The sequence below is a fragment of the Hemiscyllium ocellatum genome, chromosome 23 (assembly GCF_020745735.1).
Source record: "Hemiscyllium ocellatum isolate sHemOce1 chromosome 23, sHemOce1.pat.X.cur, whole genome shotgun sequence".
Lineage (NCBI taxonomy): Eukaryota > Metazoa > Chordata > Chondrichthyes > Orectolobiformes > Hemiscylliidae > Hemiscyllium > Hemiscyllium ocellatum.
In genome coordinates, this window is record NC_083423.1 from 361,606 (window position 1) to 380,089 (window position 18,484).

At 42.7% G+C, this 18,484-nt stretch overlaps 1 protein-coding gene across 1 annotated transcript in view; it reads right to left on the minus strand.

The window, feature by feature from the left end:
- pcloa (piccolo presynaptic cytomatrix protein a) overlaps nt 1-18,484 on the minus strand; it is a 577,994-nt gene that overhangs the window by 302,068 nt on the left and 257,442 nt on the right. The window contains exon 5 of the mRNA XM_060842523.1: nt 13,638-14,291. Within this exon, the coding sequence (XP_060698506.1) occupies nt 13,638-14,291 (654 nt within the window). The remainder of the gene's footprint in view (nt 1-13,637; nt 14,292-18,484) is intronic.

The window sequence follows — 18,484 nt, forward strand, 5'->3', positions numbered from 1 at the left end:
AGAAGAATGAGAGGCAACATTATTGAAACTTTGCAGATTGTTAGGGGACAGGGTACATGTGGAGAGATTGTTTCCCCTGTGGGACAGGCTGGCAACAGAGGGCATCATTTCAAAATAATGGTTTGGACATTTAAGATAGAGATAAAGAGGAATTTCTCCTTTCAGAGAGCTGTGAATCTGTGGGATTTGTTACCACAGAGTTCTGTAGAAGTTTGGTCATTTAGTATATTCAAGGCTGAGATAGACAAATTTTCAATTGGGTAGGGATTCAGGGGTGATTGGTAAAATGCAGGAAAGTGGAGTTGAGGATTAACAGATTATCCATTATCTCATTGAATGGCAGAGCAGACTCAATTGGCTGAATGGCCTACATCTGCTCTTGTACCTTATGATCTTAGATCTCGGGGAAAAGTTTCTTCCTAATTTCTGTCTCCCTGTCCCTTATAATTTTATACATCTCAATCATGTCCCCTCTCAATCCCCTGTGCTCTAAGATAACAACCTCAATCCATCCAATCTTTCTTCATAACTAAAACCTCCAGCCAAGGTAAATCTCCCCAATACTCTCTTCACGGCAGTCACTTCCCTTCTAGAACGTGGATTCCAGAATTTCACACAATACTCTAGCCGTGGCCTAACTAATGGTTTATACAGTTCCAGCATAACCTCCTTGCTCTTAGACTCTGCGTCTCAGCTAACAAAGGTAAGCAACCCGTATGCCTTGTTAACCATTTTATCTATATGTCCGCTACTTTAAATGATCAGTGAACGTGCACACCAATGTCCTCTTATTCTCAGCGTTTCTCAGGGTCTGACCTTTCATTATTTATTCCCTTGCCTTATTTGTCTTTCACCTTACACTTATCCAGATTAAATTCTATTTGCCATTGATTAGCCCATCTGAGAAGCCCATTGACATCCTTCTGTAATGTAACACTATCCTCCTCATGATTTACAATGCCACTAAGTTTCATAGCATCTGCAACTTACTTGTGGTATGAGATTTTTGCTCCCTGTATGGTTGAGGAAAAGGGCTGTGGACAGGATGAGCCATCTGATTCCGGCACCATGGTGCAGAAGGCCATTCAAGAGGGGGAGCAAAAAGACAAGTAATTGTTATAGGGGATTCTATAACTAGGGAGACAGATAATATCCTTTGCAAGCCGGATTGGGAATCCCTCATGGTGTGTTGCCTGCCCGGAGCCAGGGTGCAGGACATCTCTGACTGGTTTGAAAGGATATTGGAATGGGAGGGGGAGGATCCAGTTGTTGTGTTCCATGTTGGCACGAACAACATAGGCAAGGCTAGGAAGGAAGACCTGTTTGGGGGTTATCAAGCACTAGGTAGGAAATTGAAGAATAGGTCCTCATGGGTCATAATCTCTGGATTACTGCCCAATCCACGTGCTAGGGATAAGAAAGGTAGGGAAGTAAACACGTGGCTAAGAAATTGGAATGGGAAGGAGGGATTCCATTTCATGGGACATTGGCATCAGTTTTGGAACGAGGGAAATCTGTACCGATGGGATGGTCTCCACCTGAACTGATTTGGAACCAGTGTTCTGGCGAAAAGGATAAATAGTGTGGTCACTAGGACTTTAAACTTGTGAGTCAGGGGGGAAGAAAAAGGGAAAGCAACAGGGAGTACGGAGTCAAGTAGAAGGATAAGCAGCAGGTTAGCATGTGTGCAGGGTTTTTGTTCAAGGTACACTAGGAATGAAGCAAAAAGGAATGATAACTTAGGACATATTACCAGAGATGTTGGAAATCATGAGGATAAGAAAATTAGCATTAAGGAACTTTATCTAAATGCTCATAGTATTTGTAACAAAGCAGATGAATTGACGGCACAAATCATTGTGAATAATTATGATGTGGTAGCCATCACAGAGACATGGCTACAGGAGGTTTCAGGACTGGCAGTTAAGCATTCAAGGATTTACAACTTATCAAAAGAACAGGGAGATGGGCAGAGGGGGTGGAGTTGCCCTGTTAGTTAAGAATGAGATTAAATCTATGGCACTGAATGACATAGGGTCAGATAATGTGGAATCTGTGTGGGTGGAATTGAGGAACCACAAAGGCAAAAAAAAACCATAATGGGAGTTATGTACAGACCTCCCAGCAGTAGTCAGGACTAGGGGTGCAAGATGTACTAGGAAATAGATAGGGCATGTCAGAAAGGCAAGGTCACAGTGATCATGGGGGACTTCAATATGCAGGTGGACTGGGTGAATAATGTTACCGGTGGATCCAAAGAAAGGGAATTCATGGAATGCTTACAGGACGGCCTTTTGGAACAGCTTGTGATGGAGCCCACAAGGAAGCAGGGTATTCTGGACTTAGTTCTATGTAATGAGCCAGACTTTTGAGGTATACAAGATAATGAGAGGAATGGATAGAGTCAATAGCCAGAGACCTTTCCCCAGGACAGGATTGACTGGTACGAGGGGTCATAGTTTTAAGATATTAGGTGAAAGGTATCAGAGGAAGGTTCTTTATGCAGAGAGTTATGAATGCATGGAATGCGTTGCCAGCTGTGGTGTGGAAGCAGAGTCATTGGGGACATTTAAGCGACAGCTGGACATGCACATGGATAGCAGTGAGTTGCGGGGTGCATAAGTTAAGTTATTTTATTTTATATTAGGATTAACCATCAGCACAACATCGTGGGCCAAAGGGCCTGTTCTGTGCTGTACTTTTCTTTGTTCTTCGTTCTATGTTCTATAAAAGATCTTAGAGTGAGGGAACACTTAGGAGGCAGCGATCATAATATGGTAGAGTTCAGTCTGCAGTTTGAAAGAGAGAAGGCAAAATCAGATGTAATGGTGTTACAGTTAAAGGTAATTACAGGGGCATGAGAGAGGAACTGATGAAAATCGATTGGAAGGAAAGCCTAGACAGTAGAGCAACAATGGCAGGAGTTTCTGGGTGTAATTAAGGACACAGTACAGAGCTTCACCCCCAAAGCAAAGAAAGATTTTGCAGGGAGGAGTTAGACAGCCATGGCTGACAAAGTAAGTCAGGAAATGTATCAAAGAAAAAGAGAGATCCTATAAAATGGCCCAAGGCACCTGGAAATTAGAAGATTGGGAAGACTACAAAACAAAACTGTGGATAACAAAGAGAGAAATAAGGAAGGAGAGGATCAAATATGAAGGTAGGCTAGCCAGTAATATTAGAAATGATAGTAAAAGTTTCTTTCAATACATAAGAAATAAGTGAGAGGCAAGAGTAGAAGTTGGTCCACTCCAAATTAATGCAGGAAGGCTAGTGATGGGAGATAAGGAAATAGCTGAAGAACTTAACAAGTACTTTGTGTCAGTCTTCACAGTGGAAGACATGAGTAATATCCAAACAATTAAAGGGAGTCGGGGGCTGAGTTGAATATGGTTGCCATTACAAAAAAGAAAGTGATAGAAAAGTTAAAAGGTCTAAAAATTGATAAATTTGCTGGCCCCGTTGGGCTACATCCTAGACTTCTGAGGGAAGTGGCTGAGGAAATAGCAGAGGCGCTAACTGTAATTTTTCAAAAATCACTGGAGTCAGGGAAAGCCCAGATGATTGGAAAATCGCTGTTGTAACCCCCTTACTCAAGACAGGATCAAGACAAAAGAAGGAAAATTATAGGCCGATTAGCCTAACCTCGGTTTTAGGTAAAATTCTAGAATACATCATTAAGGATGAGATTTCTAAATTCTTGGAAGTGCAGGGTCGGATTAGAATAAGTCAGATTTAATAAGGGGAGGTCGTGCCTGACAAACATGTTAGAATTCTTTGAAGAGGTAACAAGTAGGTTAGACCAGGGAAATCCAGTGGATGTTATCTATCTAGACTTCCAAAAGGCCTTTGATAAGGTGTCTCACGGGAAGCTGCTGAGTAAGGTGAGGGCCCATGGTGTTCGAGGTGAGCTACTGGCATGGATTGAGGATCGGCTGTCTGATAGAAGGCAGAGAGTTGGGATAAAAGGTTCTTTTTTGAAATGGCAGCTGGTGATAAGTGGTGTCCCACAGGGTTCAGTGTTGGGGCCGCAGCTGTTCACATTATATATTAATGATCTGGATGAAGGGACTGGGGACATTCTGGTGAAGTTTGCCGATGATACGAAGTTAGGTGGACAGGCAGGTAGTACTGAGGAGGCGGGGAGGCTGCAGAAGGATCTAGACAGTTTAGGAGAGTGGTCCAGGAAATGGCTGATGACATTCAACATGAGCAAGTGTGAAATCTTGCAGTTTGGAAAAAAGAATACAAGCATGGACTATTTTTTAAACAGTGAGAAAATTCATAAAGCCAAAGTACAAAGGGATTTGGGAGTGCTAGTCCAGGATTTTCGAAAGGTTAATTTAAAGGTTGAGTCCATAATTAAGAAAGCAAATGTAATGTTGTCATTTATCTCAGAGGGTTGGAATGCAAAAACAGCAATGTGCTTCTGAAACTTTATAAAGCACTAGTTAAGCCCCATATAGAATATTGTGTCCAATTCTGGGCCCCACTCCTCAGGAAGGGCATACTGGCACTGGAGCGTGTCCAGCAGAGATTCATATGGATGATCCATGGAATGGTCGGCCTAACATACCATGAGTGGCTAAGGATCCTGGGATTGTAATTCATTTGAGTTTAGAAGGTTGAGCGGAGATCGAATAGAAACTTACAAGATAATGCATGGCTTAGAAAGGGGTGGAAGGTGGGAAGTCGTTTCCATTAAGTAGGGAGACTAGGACCTGTGGACACAGCCTTAAAATTAAAGGGTGTCAATTTAGAACAGAAACGAAGAGAAATTTCTTCAGCCAGAGAGTGGTGGGCCTGTGGAATTCATTGCCACGGAGCGCAGTGGAGGCTGGGACGTTAAATGTCTTCAAGGCAAAGATTGATAAATTCTTGATCTCACAAGGAATTAAGGGATACGGGGAGAGTGCGGATATCTCTATCTCGGGCGACCGACTCAACACAGACATCTACTATAAACTGACTGACTCCCACAGCTACCTGGACTACACCTCCTCCCACCCTGCCCCCTGCAAAAACTCCATCCCATATTCCCAATTCCTTCGTCTCCGCCGCATCTGCTCCCAGGAGGACCAGTTCCAACACCGCACAGCCCAGATGGCCTCCTTCTTCAAGGACCACAGATTCCCCTCAGACGTGATCGACGATGCCCTCCACCGCATCTCCTCCACTTCCCGCTCCTCCGCCCTTGAGCCCCGCTCCTCCAACCGCCACCAAGACAGAACCCCACTGGTTCTCACCTACCACCCCACCAACCTCCGCATACAACGTATCATCCGCCGTCATTTCCGCCACCTCCAAACGGACCCCACCACCAAGGATATATTTCGCTCCCCTCCCCTATCAGCGTTCCGCAAGGACCACTCCCTTCGTGACTCCCTCGTCAGATCCACACCCCCCACCAACCCAACCTCCACCCCCGGCACCTTCCCCTGCAACCGCAGGAAATGTAAAACTTGTGCCCACACCTCCACACTCACTTCCCTCCAAGGCCCCATGGGATCCTTCCATATCCGCCACAAGTTCCCCTGTACCTCCACACACATCATCTATTGCATCCGCTGCACCCGATGTGGCCTCCTCTATATTGGGGAGACAGGCCGCTTACTTGCGGAACGCTTCAGAGAACACCTCTGGGCCGCCTGGACCAACCAACCCAACCACCCCGTGGCTCAACACTTTAACTCTCCCTCCCACTCCACCGAGGACATGCAGGTCCTTGGACTCCTCCACCGGCAGAACATAACAACACGACGGCTGGAGGAGGAGCGCCTCATCTTCCGCCTGGGAACCCTCCAACCACAAGGTATGAATTCAGATTTCTCCAGTTTCCTCATTTCCCCTCCCCGCACCTTGTCTCAGTCGGTTCCCTCAACTCAGCACCGCCCTCCTAACCTGCAATCTCCTTACTGACCTCTCCGCCCCCACCCCACTCCGGCCTATCACCCTCACCTTGACCTCCTTTCACCTATCCCACCTCCATCGCCCCTCCCCCAAGTCCCTCCTCCCTACCTTTTATCTTAGCCTGCTTGGCTACTCTCTCTCATTCCTGATGAAGGGCTTATGCGCGAAACGTCGAATTCCCTATTCCTGAGATGCTGCCTGGCCTGCTGTACTTTGACCAGCAATACATTTTCAGCTGTGATCTCCAGCATCTGCAGACCTCATTTTTTACTTGAAACGCCCATCAGTCATGATTAAATGGTGACTGGACTCAATGGGCTAAATGGCCTTGCTTCCACTCCTATGTCTTACGGTCTTACTGATCAACTCTCCTACATTCAAATCTAAATAATTTCGAGCTACAGAGGTAGGGCTGGAGAATTGGTCTAGCTGGGTAACATGAAATATATCGACTTTTAAGCCTGCCAAATCACTCAGACTGTTTTCTCTACCTGTAGTAATTTCTTTAAACTTTTCACAGCTTTTCTCCCTAATTTCTATACCAATCTACATCCTGCAGCTCTATCACAAATTACCACTGTGGTTTTAAATGGGCTCAACTCTTTCCTTTAATCTTTTATCCTTAATGTATTTGAAAATAATTTAGCATTTTCCTCTGTTTTACCTGCCATTACCCATCATGCCTAGTTTTGCTCTCCTGATTTCCTTTTTAAGATCCCTCTTGCACATTCTGTTCTCCTCTCGGGCTTCTGCTGTTTCAAGGCCTCAGTATTTCCCTTTATCAAACTCTCAACATCCAGGGTTTGCTGGAGATTTTGGACCTCCCTTTATTTTTATTGGAATATGTTGGCTCTGTCCTTTCCTTATACCTCTCTTCAATACATCCCACTACTTTGACAAGATTTACCTGCTCCTTTGGCCAAATTATATCTGATCCTATTAAAGTTGGCCTTTTCCTAGTTCAGGAGCCTGTGTAGTAGAATCACATTTATAGACATGCAAGATACGTTGTATTCTATTAGGCAGAAACTCTACCCAGTCTATTGGTTTCTGAGAATAACTGCAACCCTTTTTTCACAAAACATGTTTCGTTTACAACTTCTCAACATCTATGCATATATTTTTGTCTCTGGCTCCCTCAGTTGGATTTTTCTCTGGTCTGAGCTGCTGCCTCATTGCTGCTGACAGCCTTTCAGGTGATATGAGTTTCATGCTGCATTAAACAGCATGAATGCTGCAGTCTGCCATGACTGGGGACTCTCCAAGAATGCTGTTTGATAATTGACTCAGAGATTCAAATGTATCCTACAACTTCCAAAAAAATTACAGAATGCAATAATTACAGGGTAAGTCTGAAGTACCAATTTCTCCAAGTCCTTATTATACTCCTGACATTGTGAAGCAATGCTAAGGTGAATTTTATATTAATCAGGGAATAACTTTTTATAAGTCTACAAATCATATTATTTGTTATGAAAGCTGTTTTTCTTAACTATCAAGTGAAACAAGAATTGCTGGGCACAATAATGATCATTGCAACTCTGACTGTTTCTGAAATACTCTCATTTCTATAACCACAGTTCCACTTCTACCTATTGAAACCATTGTGATGCAGCTTTATTGGAAGTAACAGATATATTTCTGTTTAATTTAACTGTGTGTGGATCTCTGGTTACACAGTTATTAGAAATCAAAAAAAATCTGAGCAGCCTTGTCAATTGAGACATGCTTCACTTTATCTTCTGCTATTTTTCTATTTCCTTACTCTTGCTTCATTTCCCATGTTCTTGCTAGTTTTTTCAAAATTCTTTTGTTTTACGATTTTGACATATTCGTTTCGCTTCTCAGTTTGATTGCTGCAACCTTTGATTCATGATCATGAATGATTACATTCTCCAGCATTGACTGACATTTCTATTTATTTACTCTTCCTAATGATAATCAAATGTTTATAATATTCAAGAATGAATTCCTTCTGAATATTCGTCACCAGGAGTCATACCCGAACTATCCCGAGATTATAGTTCCTTTGGTTTACAAGAATCGGAATGTACTGAAGGAATAATTTATTTGGCAGTGTTTGAACTCAAAAATGGGCAACTCAAACAAACCTCAAGATCATAGAAGCACCAAGGAAACAAATTCATTTCCTGATAAAACAACAGAAACATTACTATTCTGACACACTCAGAGCAGAATTTCCTATTGAGATCCTGACATTGGCACCAAATGGGAGCCCTTGGCCCACTTTGTCAGCTGTGCAGTTTTGCAACAGACAGCCTCAGCGTCCTAATTGACCACCTGCTCATTTGCCATTTAAGGTTGTTGGTCCAATCAGAGGCCTCATAGCTCTGCAGTCTCCACTGCAAAAATGTGTTAAAATGTATCTGCAATTTCCTACAGTTGCCGTCAGTTGCAGGGGTGGTGGATTTGAAGACTTGTCCTTTAATGTGGTTCCATGTATTAGTAAGGATTGGCCTTTCTGAGACAACATTATCTTCAGAGACAAGAACTGATCCTTTATATATCTGCACGATCAGAACATTCAAACACTTCCAACTTACTGGAGAGTAACGACATGGAACTCAGTTTATTTTACACACAGCACTTGCCCTGCATACACTTTTGGGCTCATTACTCACTCGTGGTGTCTCCATTAAATATCTGGCCTACTTTTATATCCAAGGCAACTAAAATCTGCAAAATGTCTTGAGATTGAATTAATTGGACATATGTTGGCTCAGTGGTTAGCACTGCTGCCTCACAGTGCCAGGGTCCCAGGTTCAATTCCAGCCTTGGGCGACTGTCTGTGTGGAGTTTGCACATTCTCCCCATGTCTGCTTGGATTTGCTCTGGTTTCTTCCCACAGTCCAAAGACGTGCAGGTCAGGTGAATTGGCCATGCTAAATTGTCTATAGTTGTTAGGTGCATTAGTCGGGGGGGGGTGGGTCACTCTCCGGAGGATCGGTTGTTGGGTCGAAGGGCCTGTTTCCACACTGGAGGGAATCTAATCTAACCTAATGTTCTCGAACTCAACTTTACTTTTGGAGATGCTGGTGTTGGACTGGGGTGTACAAAGTTAAAAATCACACAACACCAAGTTATAGTCCAACAGGTTTAATTGGAAGCACACTAGCTTTCGGAGCATCGCTCCTTCATCCAGTGGTAGTGGAAGGCTCAATCCCAACACACAGAATTTACAGCAAAACTTTGCAGTGTGATATAACTGAAATTATACATTGAAAAATTGATTGTTAAGTCTTTCATCTGTTTGAAAGACTCCCAGTTGGGGAACACTTCAGTGGCCCAGGACATTCGACCTTGGACCTTCGGGTGACCATCCTCCAAGGCAGACTTCGGGACAGGCAGCAGAGAAAAGTGGCCGAGCAGAGGCTGATAGCTAAGGTCGGTACCCATAGGGAGGGCCTCAACCAGGACCTTGGGTTCATGTCATATTGCAGGTTAGACACTCCTACACACACACGCACAAGCGCACACGCAAATAAAAAAACACACACACAGAGGCACTCTTATACACGGATGCGCGTGCAGACACCCACACACACTCTTACGTCACACACACACTCCCACACTCACACATGCACCTCCTCACAGACTTAAGACACTCTACTCTCATTCCACACACACGCATACACTTTCTCACACTCACAACCCCCAATCCAGACAGACACACACATACAAAGACCCACATGCACATATATATTTTATGGGGTGAATTTGACCTTGCAGGGTTACATTGTACTTTGCTCAAAAACTGCATCCATTCATGTAAAACTCTGAGCTCAAAAACTGCATGAATTCATGTCAAACTCCGCTATCTCACTTTTAGATTAGAATCAATCTAAACATCATGGCATAGACAGAGAACACAGGGGGCTAACACCTTCAACATATTGTCTAGCTATCACCATTGTTTACAGCTAACCTGAGAATGCAACTTTTAAAAAAAGGTTTTGTGATTTTGTGACATGAAAGAAGTGAAGCGAACACGGTATTCAAACAGATGAAAGACTTAACAATCAATTTTTCAATGTATAATTTCAGTTACATCACACTGTAAATTTTTGCTATAAATTCTGTGTGTTAGGATTAAGCCCTCTACTACCACCTGATGAAGGAGCGACGCTCCGAAAGCTAGTGCTTCCAATTAAACCTGTTGGACTATAACCTGGTTTTCAACTTTACTTTGATATTGCACAATCCTTCGATCTATATTTAATTACACTCCACACCCAATTCTACTTGAAGACTTCGCTGACCCTTATTTTCCTGCTTCCAACTCTCAGAGCTGTTATTAATTTTCTGCATCTCACTTGAACTGTTGCAGATATCACTGTCAGCTGCTACCTGTGCAGCTAATCACCTTCATCTTCTGCCCTCTGCTGGTTTCACTCTCAAATATTGCCTGAACAGTGAGCTTTTCTATAACAAAGTGAACCTTAAAATGATCATTTACCATCATAAGCAATAAAGGGTAATTAGTCTCAACTGAAATCTTTCACAATGAGCAGAAAAACCGAGCTCTGTTGACAAAACTGGCAAGTCATGTCCAGCAGAATGTGACAGATAGCTCACGGAGACAAGGATCAAAGACATTTTCTCTGCCCAATCCAGGTCAACGATGTGGATGTACGAACCGAATGTTAGACTTCTGAGTTTATTGATGGCACAAAATGAGGTGGGAATGTGAGTAGTGAGGAACATGCAAAGACCTGATGAGGGGATTTAAATAGGCTAACTGAGAGTGCAAGATGATGGCAGGTGGGTTATAACACAGAAATATGTGGAAGTATCCACCTGATATGAAAAACAAACTCCCTGTATTTCTTAAATTGTCGGAGAAGTGTTGATACTCAAAAGAACCTGAATGCCCTTGTTCATAAGCCCACGAAAGCTAAAATGTAGGTCTGGAAATTAATTAAGAAGGCAAATAGAATGTTGGAACTAAGAGTCAGACTCAAAAGGTTAATTCTGTTTTTCTCTCCTCAAATGCTATTAGACCTAATGAGTTTCTCAAGCAGTTTGTAATCAACCTGTTCAAAGATGTTATTATTCAAGTATGCTGCTGGGTTGAAATATAGGGAGAGGCTGACTAGATTGGGGCTATCTTCCTTGGAATGCCAGAGGCTGAGGGGGGAATCTTATAGAGCTTTATAAAATCACGAGGGAAATGGATAGGGTAAATAGTCAAGGTCTTTTCCCAAAGCTGGGGAGCTCAAAATAGACAGCATAGGTTTAAGGTGAGAGGGGAAAGATTTAAAAGGGACCAAATGGGCAACAGTTTCACACAGAGGGTGGTGCATGTGTTGAATAAGCTGCCAGAGGAAGTGGTGGAGATTGGTATAATTACAACATTTAAGAGGCATCTGGACGGGTATATGATAAGGGAGGGTTTAGAAGGATATGGGCCAAATGCTTGCAAATGGGATGAGATTAATTTAGGATATCTGAGTGGCATAGCCGAGTTGGACCAAGGGTTTCAAATCTGTCCATCGCTAAGACTCTACGACTCTGGAGAAACAGGGATATGAATCTGGGCCTCCTGGTCTACAGGCAAGGACATTACTACTGTGCCACAAGGGCCCCTACTTTTAAATGGTATGTTAGCTTTAAGAAAGAGGTTTGAGCAGAAGACTGTAAACGTGTTCCTGGAATTGTAGAGAGATTGCACCAGGGCTGTTGTATTCAGTTTTGGTTTCTTTACCTAAAGAAGGATAAATCTGCCATTGAGGGTGGGAGGAGGGAATGACTCCTGTGATGACTGTTTCTTGGGAAGGTGGGAGTCTCTAAGGAGTGATTGAGGAAACTGGGCTTGTCTTCTCCATAGTTTAGAATAATAATGTGACTTATTTGAACCTTAGAAAATGCTTTGAGGGATTGACAGCACAGATACAGGAAGGATGTATTCCCTTGGCTGGAGTATTTAACATCAGGAGAAAAAGTCCAGAATAAGTGACAAATGATTTAGGACTGAGATGAGGAGGAATTCCTTGACTCAGACAGTGGTGAATTTTTGGGATTGTTCAGCTGAGAAGACTGTGGAGTAAGCTTGAGCAGTGCCCCTGGAGATGTTTTGAGAACATGCTGTGAGGCAGGTGATAATAATGAGTTAGTCTGCCTTGGGGGTTCCATGAAAAGATTTTAAGAAATGGCTTGTCTCCAGCTGTCAGCCACAGGGCTGCTAAGGATCAACATTTCCTTCACCTGAAGTTACGTCCTAATCAAATGGTACAAGTCCAGATTTGGGACAGGTAGAACTGGTCAGCATTGTGCAAAATTATACCCAAATGCCAATTTCTACTCAATTTGGAGAAATTACATAAAACTGTCTAAGAGTTGGGAGGTCATGTTGCGACTGTACAGGACATTGGTTAGCCCATTTTTGGAATATTGTGGGCAATTCTAGTCTCCCTCCTTAAAAAAGGATGTTGTGAAACCTGAAAGAGTTCAGAAGAGATTTACAAGATGTTGCCAGGATTGGAGGGTTTGAGCTCTGGGAAGAGGCTGAATAGGCTGAAGTTGATTTCCATGGAGCTTCGGAGGCTGAAAGGTGACCTTATAGAGGTTTACAAGATCATAAGGGGCATGGATAGGATAAACAGTCAAGGTCTTTTCCCTGGGTTAGGGGAGTCCCGAACTAGAAGGCATAGGTCTAACGTGAGGGGAACGATTTGAAAGTGACATAAAGGACCACTTTTTCATGCAGAGGGTAGTGCGTGTATGGAATGAGCCGCCAGGGGAAGTGATGGAGTTGGTACAATTTACAACACTTAAAAGGCATCTGGATGGGCATATGAATAGGAAGGCAAATAGGAAGTAGGAAGTAGCTGGCAAATGGGACTAGATTTATTTAGGATACCTGAGTCGAGAGTGTATGCTGGAAAAGCACAGCAATTCAGGGAGCATCCAAGGAGCAGGAAAATTGACATTTCGGGCAAGAGCCCTTCATCAGCTCTTGCCCAAAACATCAATTCTTCTGCTCCTTGGATGCTGCCTGACCTCTGTGCTTTTCCAGCACCACACTCTCAACTCTGATCTCTAGCTTCTGCAAGTAAAAAGTGAGGTCTGCAGATGCTGGAGATCAGAGCTGAAAATGTGTTGCTGGTTAAAGCGCAGCAGGTCAGGAAGCATCCAAGGAACAGGAAATTCGACGTTTCGGGCAAAAGCCCTTCATCAGGAATCTGATGAAGGGCTTTTGCCTGAAACGGCAAATTTCCTGTTCCTTGGATGCTGCCTGACCTGCTGCGCTTTAACCAGCAACACATTTTCATCTCTAGCATCTGCAGTCTGCACTTTCTCCTTATTTAGGATATCTCGTAGGCATGGACAAGTTGGACTGAAGGGTCTGTTTCTGTGCTGTACATCTCTCTGACTCTATGGCACTACTGCCTCACTGCACCAAGTAGCTGGCTTCAATTCCAGCTTCAGGCAACTGTCTGTGTGCAGTTTGAAGGCTCTGCCCATGCCTTTGTGGGTTTCTCTGGGTGCTCCAATTTCTTCCCATAGACAAGGGATGTGCAGGCTAGGTAGATTAGCCATAGCAAGTGTTGGGTTTTTGTGGTAGGACGGGTGTTGAGGTGGAATACTCTTTGGGCGATCTGTGTGGACTCAATGGCCAATGGTTTCTTTTCATACAGGAGGGTGTCTATGATTCAGTGAATTCTTGGTAATAATAGGAAATTAACAGAAGTAAGATGTTTACTCACCATTGTAACCTTTTCTTTGTCAGTCTGTGCTAAATCAGGTGTTTTTAGCTGCTCAGTCTGCACCTTTATAACTTCAGATGGCTGTTTTTGAACAGCTGAATCAGATGTTGCCTCTTCAGACTTCATCACCTTTATTGTTGTTTCCTCTTTTTCAATTACTGGCTCTAGTTTCTTTGGTGCAGCAGTTTCTTCCACTTTAACAGCATCTTTAACAGCATCTTCTTTTGCCACTGGCTCTGCTGGAAGATTCTGATCTTCATCTGTTGCAAACTTCTGTTTTGTGATTTGTTTTGTAACTTTCAAATCCTGATCCAAAGATGTCTCCTGTTTGACCACAGTTGGAGCTTCTATTGGTTTGGCAGCGGGTTTTACTGCCATCTCTTTTGTTTCTGCATCTTTTTGAGCAGTTGTCATAAGGCTTACCTTTTCTGGCTGCATTTCTTTTGTCTGAGGAACAGTTGGTTGGTCTGCTGAAGGTTTTGAAGAACCTGCAGAAGATGGATCTTTCTGAGATTGCTTGGGTCCAGGCTGAGCAGGAACAGTTTGCTTCGGTTTTGATGAGATTGGATGGGGGGGTGGCATTTTCCCAAGGTTTCCAAGTTGTCCACTTAGTGCTCGTTGTGTTTGGCAGGTCAAACACAGCCATTCCTGGACCTAAAATATACAAACATTGTTGAAATGAAAATATGTATCTTGTTTCATCAGTTCAATTACTGGACAATTTTTTTTAACATTTTTTATAGCACAGAACACAAAATCCATCAAAATAAATGGTTGCAATTTCTTATTTTAATCAGATGCTGGGCCATAACACACAATTCAGCAAATAAATTCCTCATTGATGGATTCCTAGGGTGAATTTTCCTTTCCTAAAACTTGATGTATTCTCAAATTCTGAAGTGGCAAAAACCAGAAAACTGCTTGTTGACTTTGAAACATTTGTTATACAAAAATTTTTATACAACAGTTTTCAGAAAAGGCAAAAATAATTACATTATTTTCTAACATTTTCTCATAAAAAGTCCCACTTTCAGAACACCCATTGTACTGGCCATCAACATAAAAGAATAATCAGACATTGTGTAACCTGAAGTGCCTGTTAGTGCTGTCAAAGAATGCATTTATATTTTGTGAAAATATTAGGCTCATTTGCCCAGTAAATAAAATAATTGGAGATCTGTTAGAAACAAACCAGGAAATGTAATCATCATTATAAAACATGTATCATGTTAATCCATGCAGCTTTTACAGCAGATGTTATTTTACCATTATTAGTTACCTCCTAATTTTAAATCAATTTGTATGAAGGATTGAGCAATAACTTCTATAACCTTAACACTATAATATTAACACTATAATAACCTTAACACTATAATATCTCATGTCCATTTGGTACTTTATCCTTCGTTACCTCAGTGCATTGCTTTCAGGTAGAGGTCCAAAATCACACCAAGCTATAGTCCAACAGGTTTATTTGAAAACACAAGCTTTTGGAGGGCTGCTCCTTCATCAGGTGCTAGTGAGAGAGGAAGACCTTCGACACAGAATGTATAAGGAAAAGATCAAAGGGTCATATGACTCATGCAAACAAATTGATGACTCTTAAATCTTTTATCAGTGAGAATAGAGGAGCAGGTTTTAATTGATTAATATGCAAATCCCAGAATTTATTTCAAGTCACTGCCCGAGATAATTTAAGATGCATTCAATATAAAGGAGGTGACACCTCTGTGCAGACAATGTATTTGACGCATGAGGTCTTGTTTGGAGTCTGTCTGTATTTTCACCTGGAGTCAGACTGGTTTTATTTCCAAAGTAGGAGTTTATAAAATGTCACATTGACTGATTGCCTACAAATTGTGTGCTTTTTGAACAAAATAGAATGTATCTGCAAACACAAATCTGCAAATGGAAATTCACCCCCCCCCAAGTTATATGTGTGTGCACGTGCGTGTGTGTGTATATGTGACAGAGAGAGAGAGAGAGAGAGACAGACAGACAGACAGAAAGTGTGTGTTAGTGTGTTTGAGAGAATGTGTGAGAGTGTGAGGGAGTCTATGCATCTGAGACAGTGTGCATGAGTGTGAGTGCATATTTGTTTGAGAGAGAGTGTGTGTTTGAGAGAGTGTATGTGTGCGTGTGAGTGAGTCTATATCATACACTGTCACATACATGGTGGATGATGTCTTCATGTGTAATGATCGTATCGATGTCGATGCTCTGACATGTCTTGCATGGGCTGCCCTGACAGGGTTGTATGGTGTTGCGGTTGATGTAGTCCTGAAGGCTGGCAAGTTTGCTGTGAACAATGATCTGTTTAAGGTTTGGTTCATAAAGAGGAACATTTTCATTTTAAGAGCAAACATTCACTGAATTGAGTTGCAAGTATGTGAGAAGTGCTGTTTACTTCTCTGAACCACAGGAGCTGATCTCCTCACTTGTATGTAGAAGGCAACTGTTCCCTGCAAGAAAGGAAGAGGAGATGGGCTAGCTCTGTGAATAAAAGATAAGATCAGTACAATATTGAGAAATAAACTTGATTCAAAAGATCAAGATGTCAAGTCTATTTGAATGGAGATAGAAATAGCCAAGAAGATAACAGAGGGAGTAGATTGTCAGCCCCATAATGGAGCTGGAGACAAAGAAAATGCAAGGAAATGACATGGGCTTGAAATAAAGACACCACAATAATCAGGGTTTGTGCAAATAGTTCACTTCAGAGAGTTGTCAAGCAGGAGCCTGGCACAGTCATGTTGATAGAGTTATAGCCGACAGACAATGTTCCAGACATCATTGTTATCCCCGGATATGTCCTGCCACATTGTCAGGACAGACCCAGTGGAGGTGGCAGCACAGTGGTATACAATTGGGTGACAGTTGCCCTGGGAGTCCTCAACATTGTCTTTGGATGTCATGAAGTCTCATGGCATCAGGTTAAACATGAGAAAGGAAACCACCTGCTGATTACCAAGTACTATCTTACATTGGCTGATGACTCTGTGCTACCCGATATTGAACAACATTTAGAGGAAGAACTGGGGGCAGCAATAATACAGATTGGGGTGGGGGGGGGATGTGTGTGTGAAGATTTCAATGTGCTCCACCAAGGGAAACTATCAGCAGCACTACTGATTGAGCTGGTCAAGTCCTAAAAGACATAGCTGCTACACTAGGTCTGTAGCAAGTGATGAGTGAACCAACACGAGGGAAAAACATACTTGACATCATTCTTCTTAGTCTGGCTGCTGCTATATCATCTATCCCTGAGTGTATCAGTAAAAGTGACCACTGCACAGTCTTTGTGTAATCGAAGTCCAACCTTCACATTGAGAATATCCTCCATCATATTGTGTACCACTATCACTGTGCTAAATGGGACAGAGTTCAAACAAACCAAGCACTCACAACTGGGCATCCATGAAGCAGCAGGGAAGTGGGCTGCCCTCCTGTTTGAATCAGCAATAAAACCTGAGGTTATTCTAACACTGGTTTATTTAAACTTATACATGGATGTGGGGCTCATCATACAGTGTTGTACTTATTTCCCAATCATTTCAAACAACCGTTGATATTCTTTTTTGCAATATTACAGTTACCCATCGCAACACCTTATAACCTTTTAGGGTTTTTCTGTATGTCCAAATTAAATACAAAGAATCACACCCACATATATATGTTCAGCACGCTCTCAGACAGTACACTCCAGACCCTAACCATTCAAGTGATCCTGCTTCCCCCACACCCTCAGATAGTACATTCCAGACCCTCACTGCTCAAGTGCATCTACCTCTCCCACACTCTCAGATAGTATATTCCAGTCTCTCAACACTCGAGTGATATTCCTGATGAAGGGTTTACACTTGAAACATCGATGCTCCTGCTCGTTGGATGCTGCCTGACCTGCTGTGCTTTTGACTCTCCAGCATCTGCAGTCCTCACTTTCTTCTACTTGAGAGAACCTGCCTCCACACACTCAGACAGTGCAGTCCAGATCCTAACCACTTGTGTTGTGCAAAACATTTTCCTTCAATGTTGTCATTGCTCCTTCTGCTAATCAACTTAAACTTGTGTCCATTTATTCTAGATCCTTTCGCTAATGGGAACAGTTTATTGACAGTTTGGACTAGTCATGATTTTTGACATTTTGATGTGATTTCCTCTCAGCCCACTCTTCTCCACGAGGATTAATCTCAGCTTCTCCAATCTATTTTAAATCTGAAATTCTTATGAACCTCTCCTGCACTTTGTTCAATACATTTGCATTCCTTCCTCAAATGTAATCTCTGAGTCTGGATGCAATCCTCCAAGTGAAGCTAAGCTACTCTCTCTCATTTTTCAGGATAACCTCCTTGCCTGGGTACTCTATGGTGCTATTATTAAAGGCCGTGGAATAGTCTGGTTAATGAACCATACTCTCAACCTACCATATTCAATGACTAGTGTATGTATGCAACTATGTCCCTCTGCTCTTGTACTCAGAATTTCTACAGTGTGGAAACAGGCCCTTCAGCCCAACACTGATTCTCTGAAGAGCAACCCACCTAGACTCAGTCCCCTACTGCTCTACATTTACCCCTGACTAACGTCCCTGAGCCAATTCACCTACCCTGCACATCTTTGAGCTGTGGGAGGAAACTGGAGCACCTGGAGGAAACCTACACAGACACAGGGGGAGAATGTGCAAACTCCACACAGACAATCGCCTGAGGCTGGAACTGAACCTGGGTCTCCGGCGCTGTGAGGCAGCAGTGCTAACCACTGAGCCACTGGGCTGCCCACAGTAATGATAGCTATACCCTTGATTTTCAATAGTATCTCCATACTTTTTCATTTCACATTTATCCACT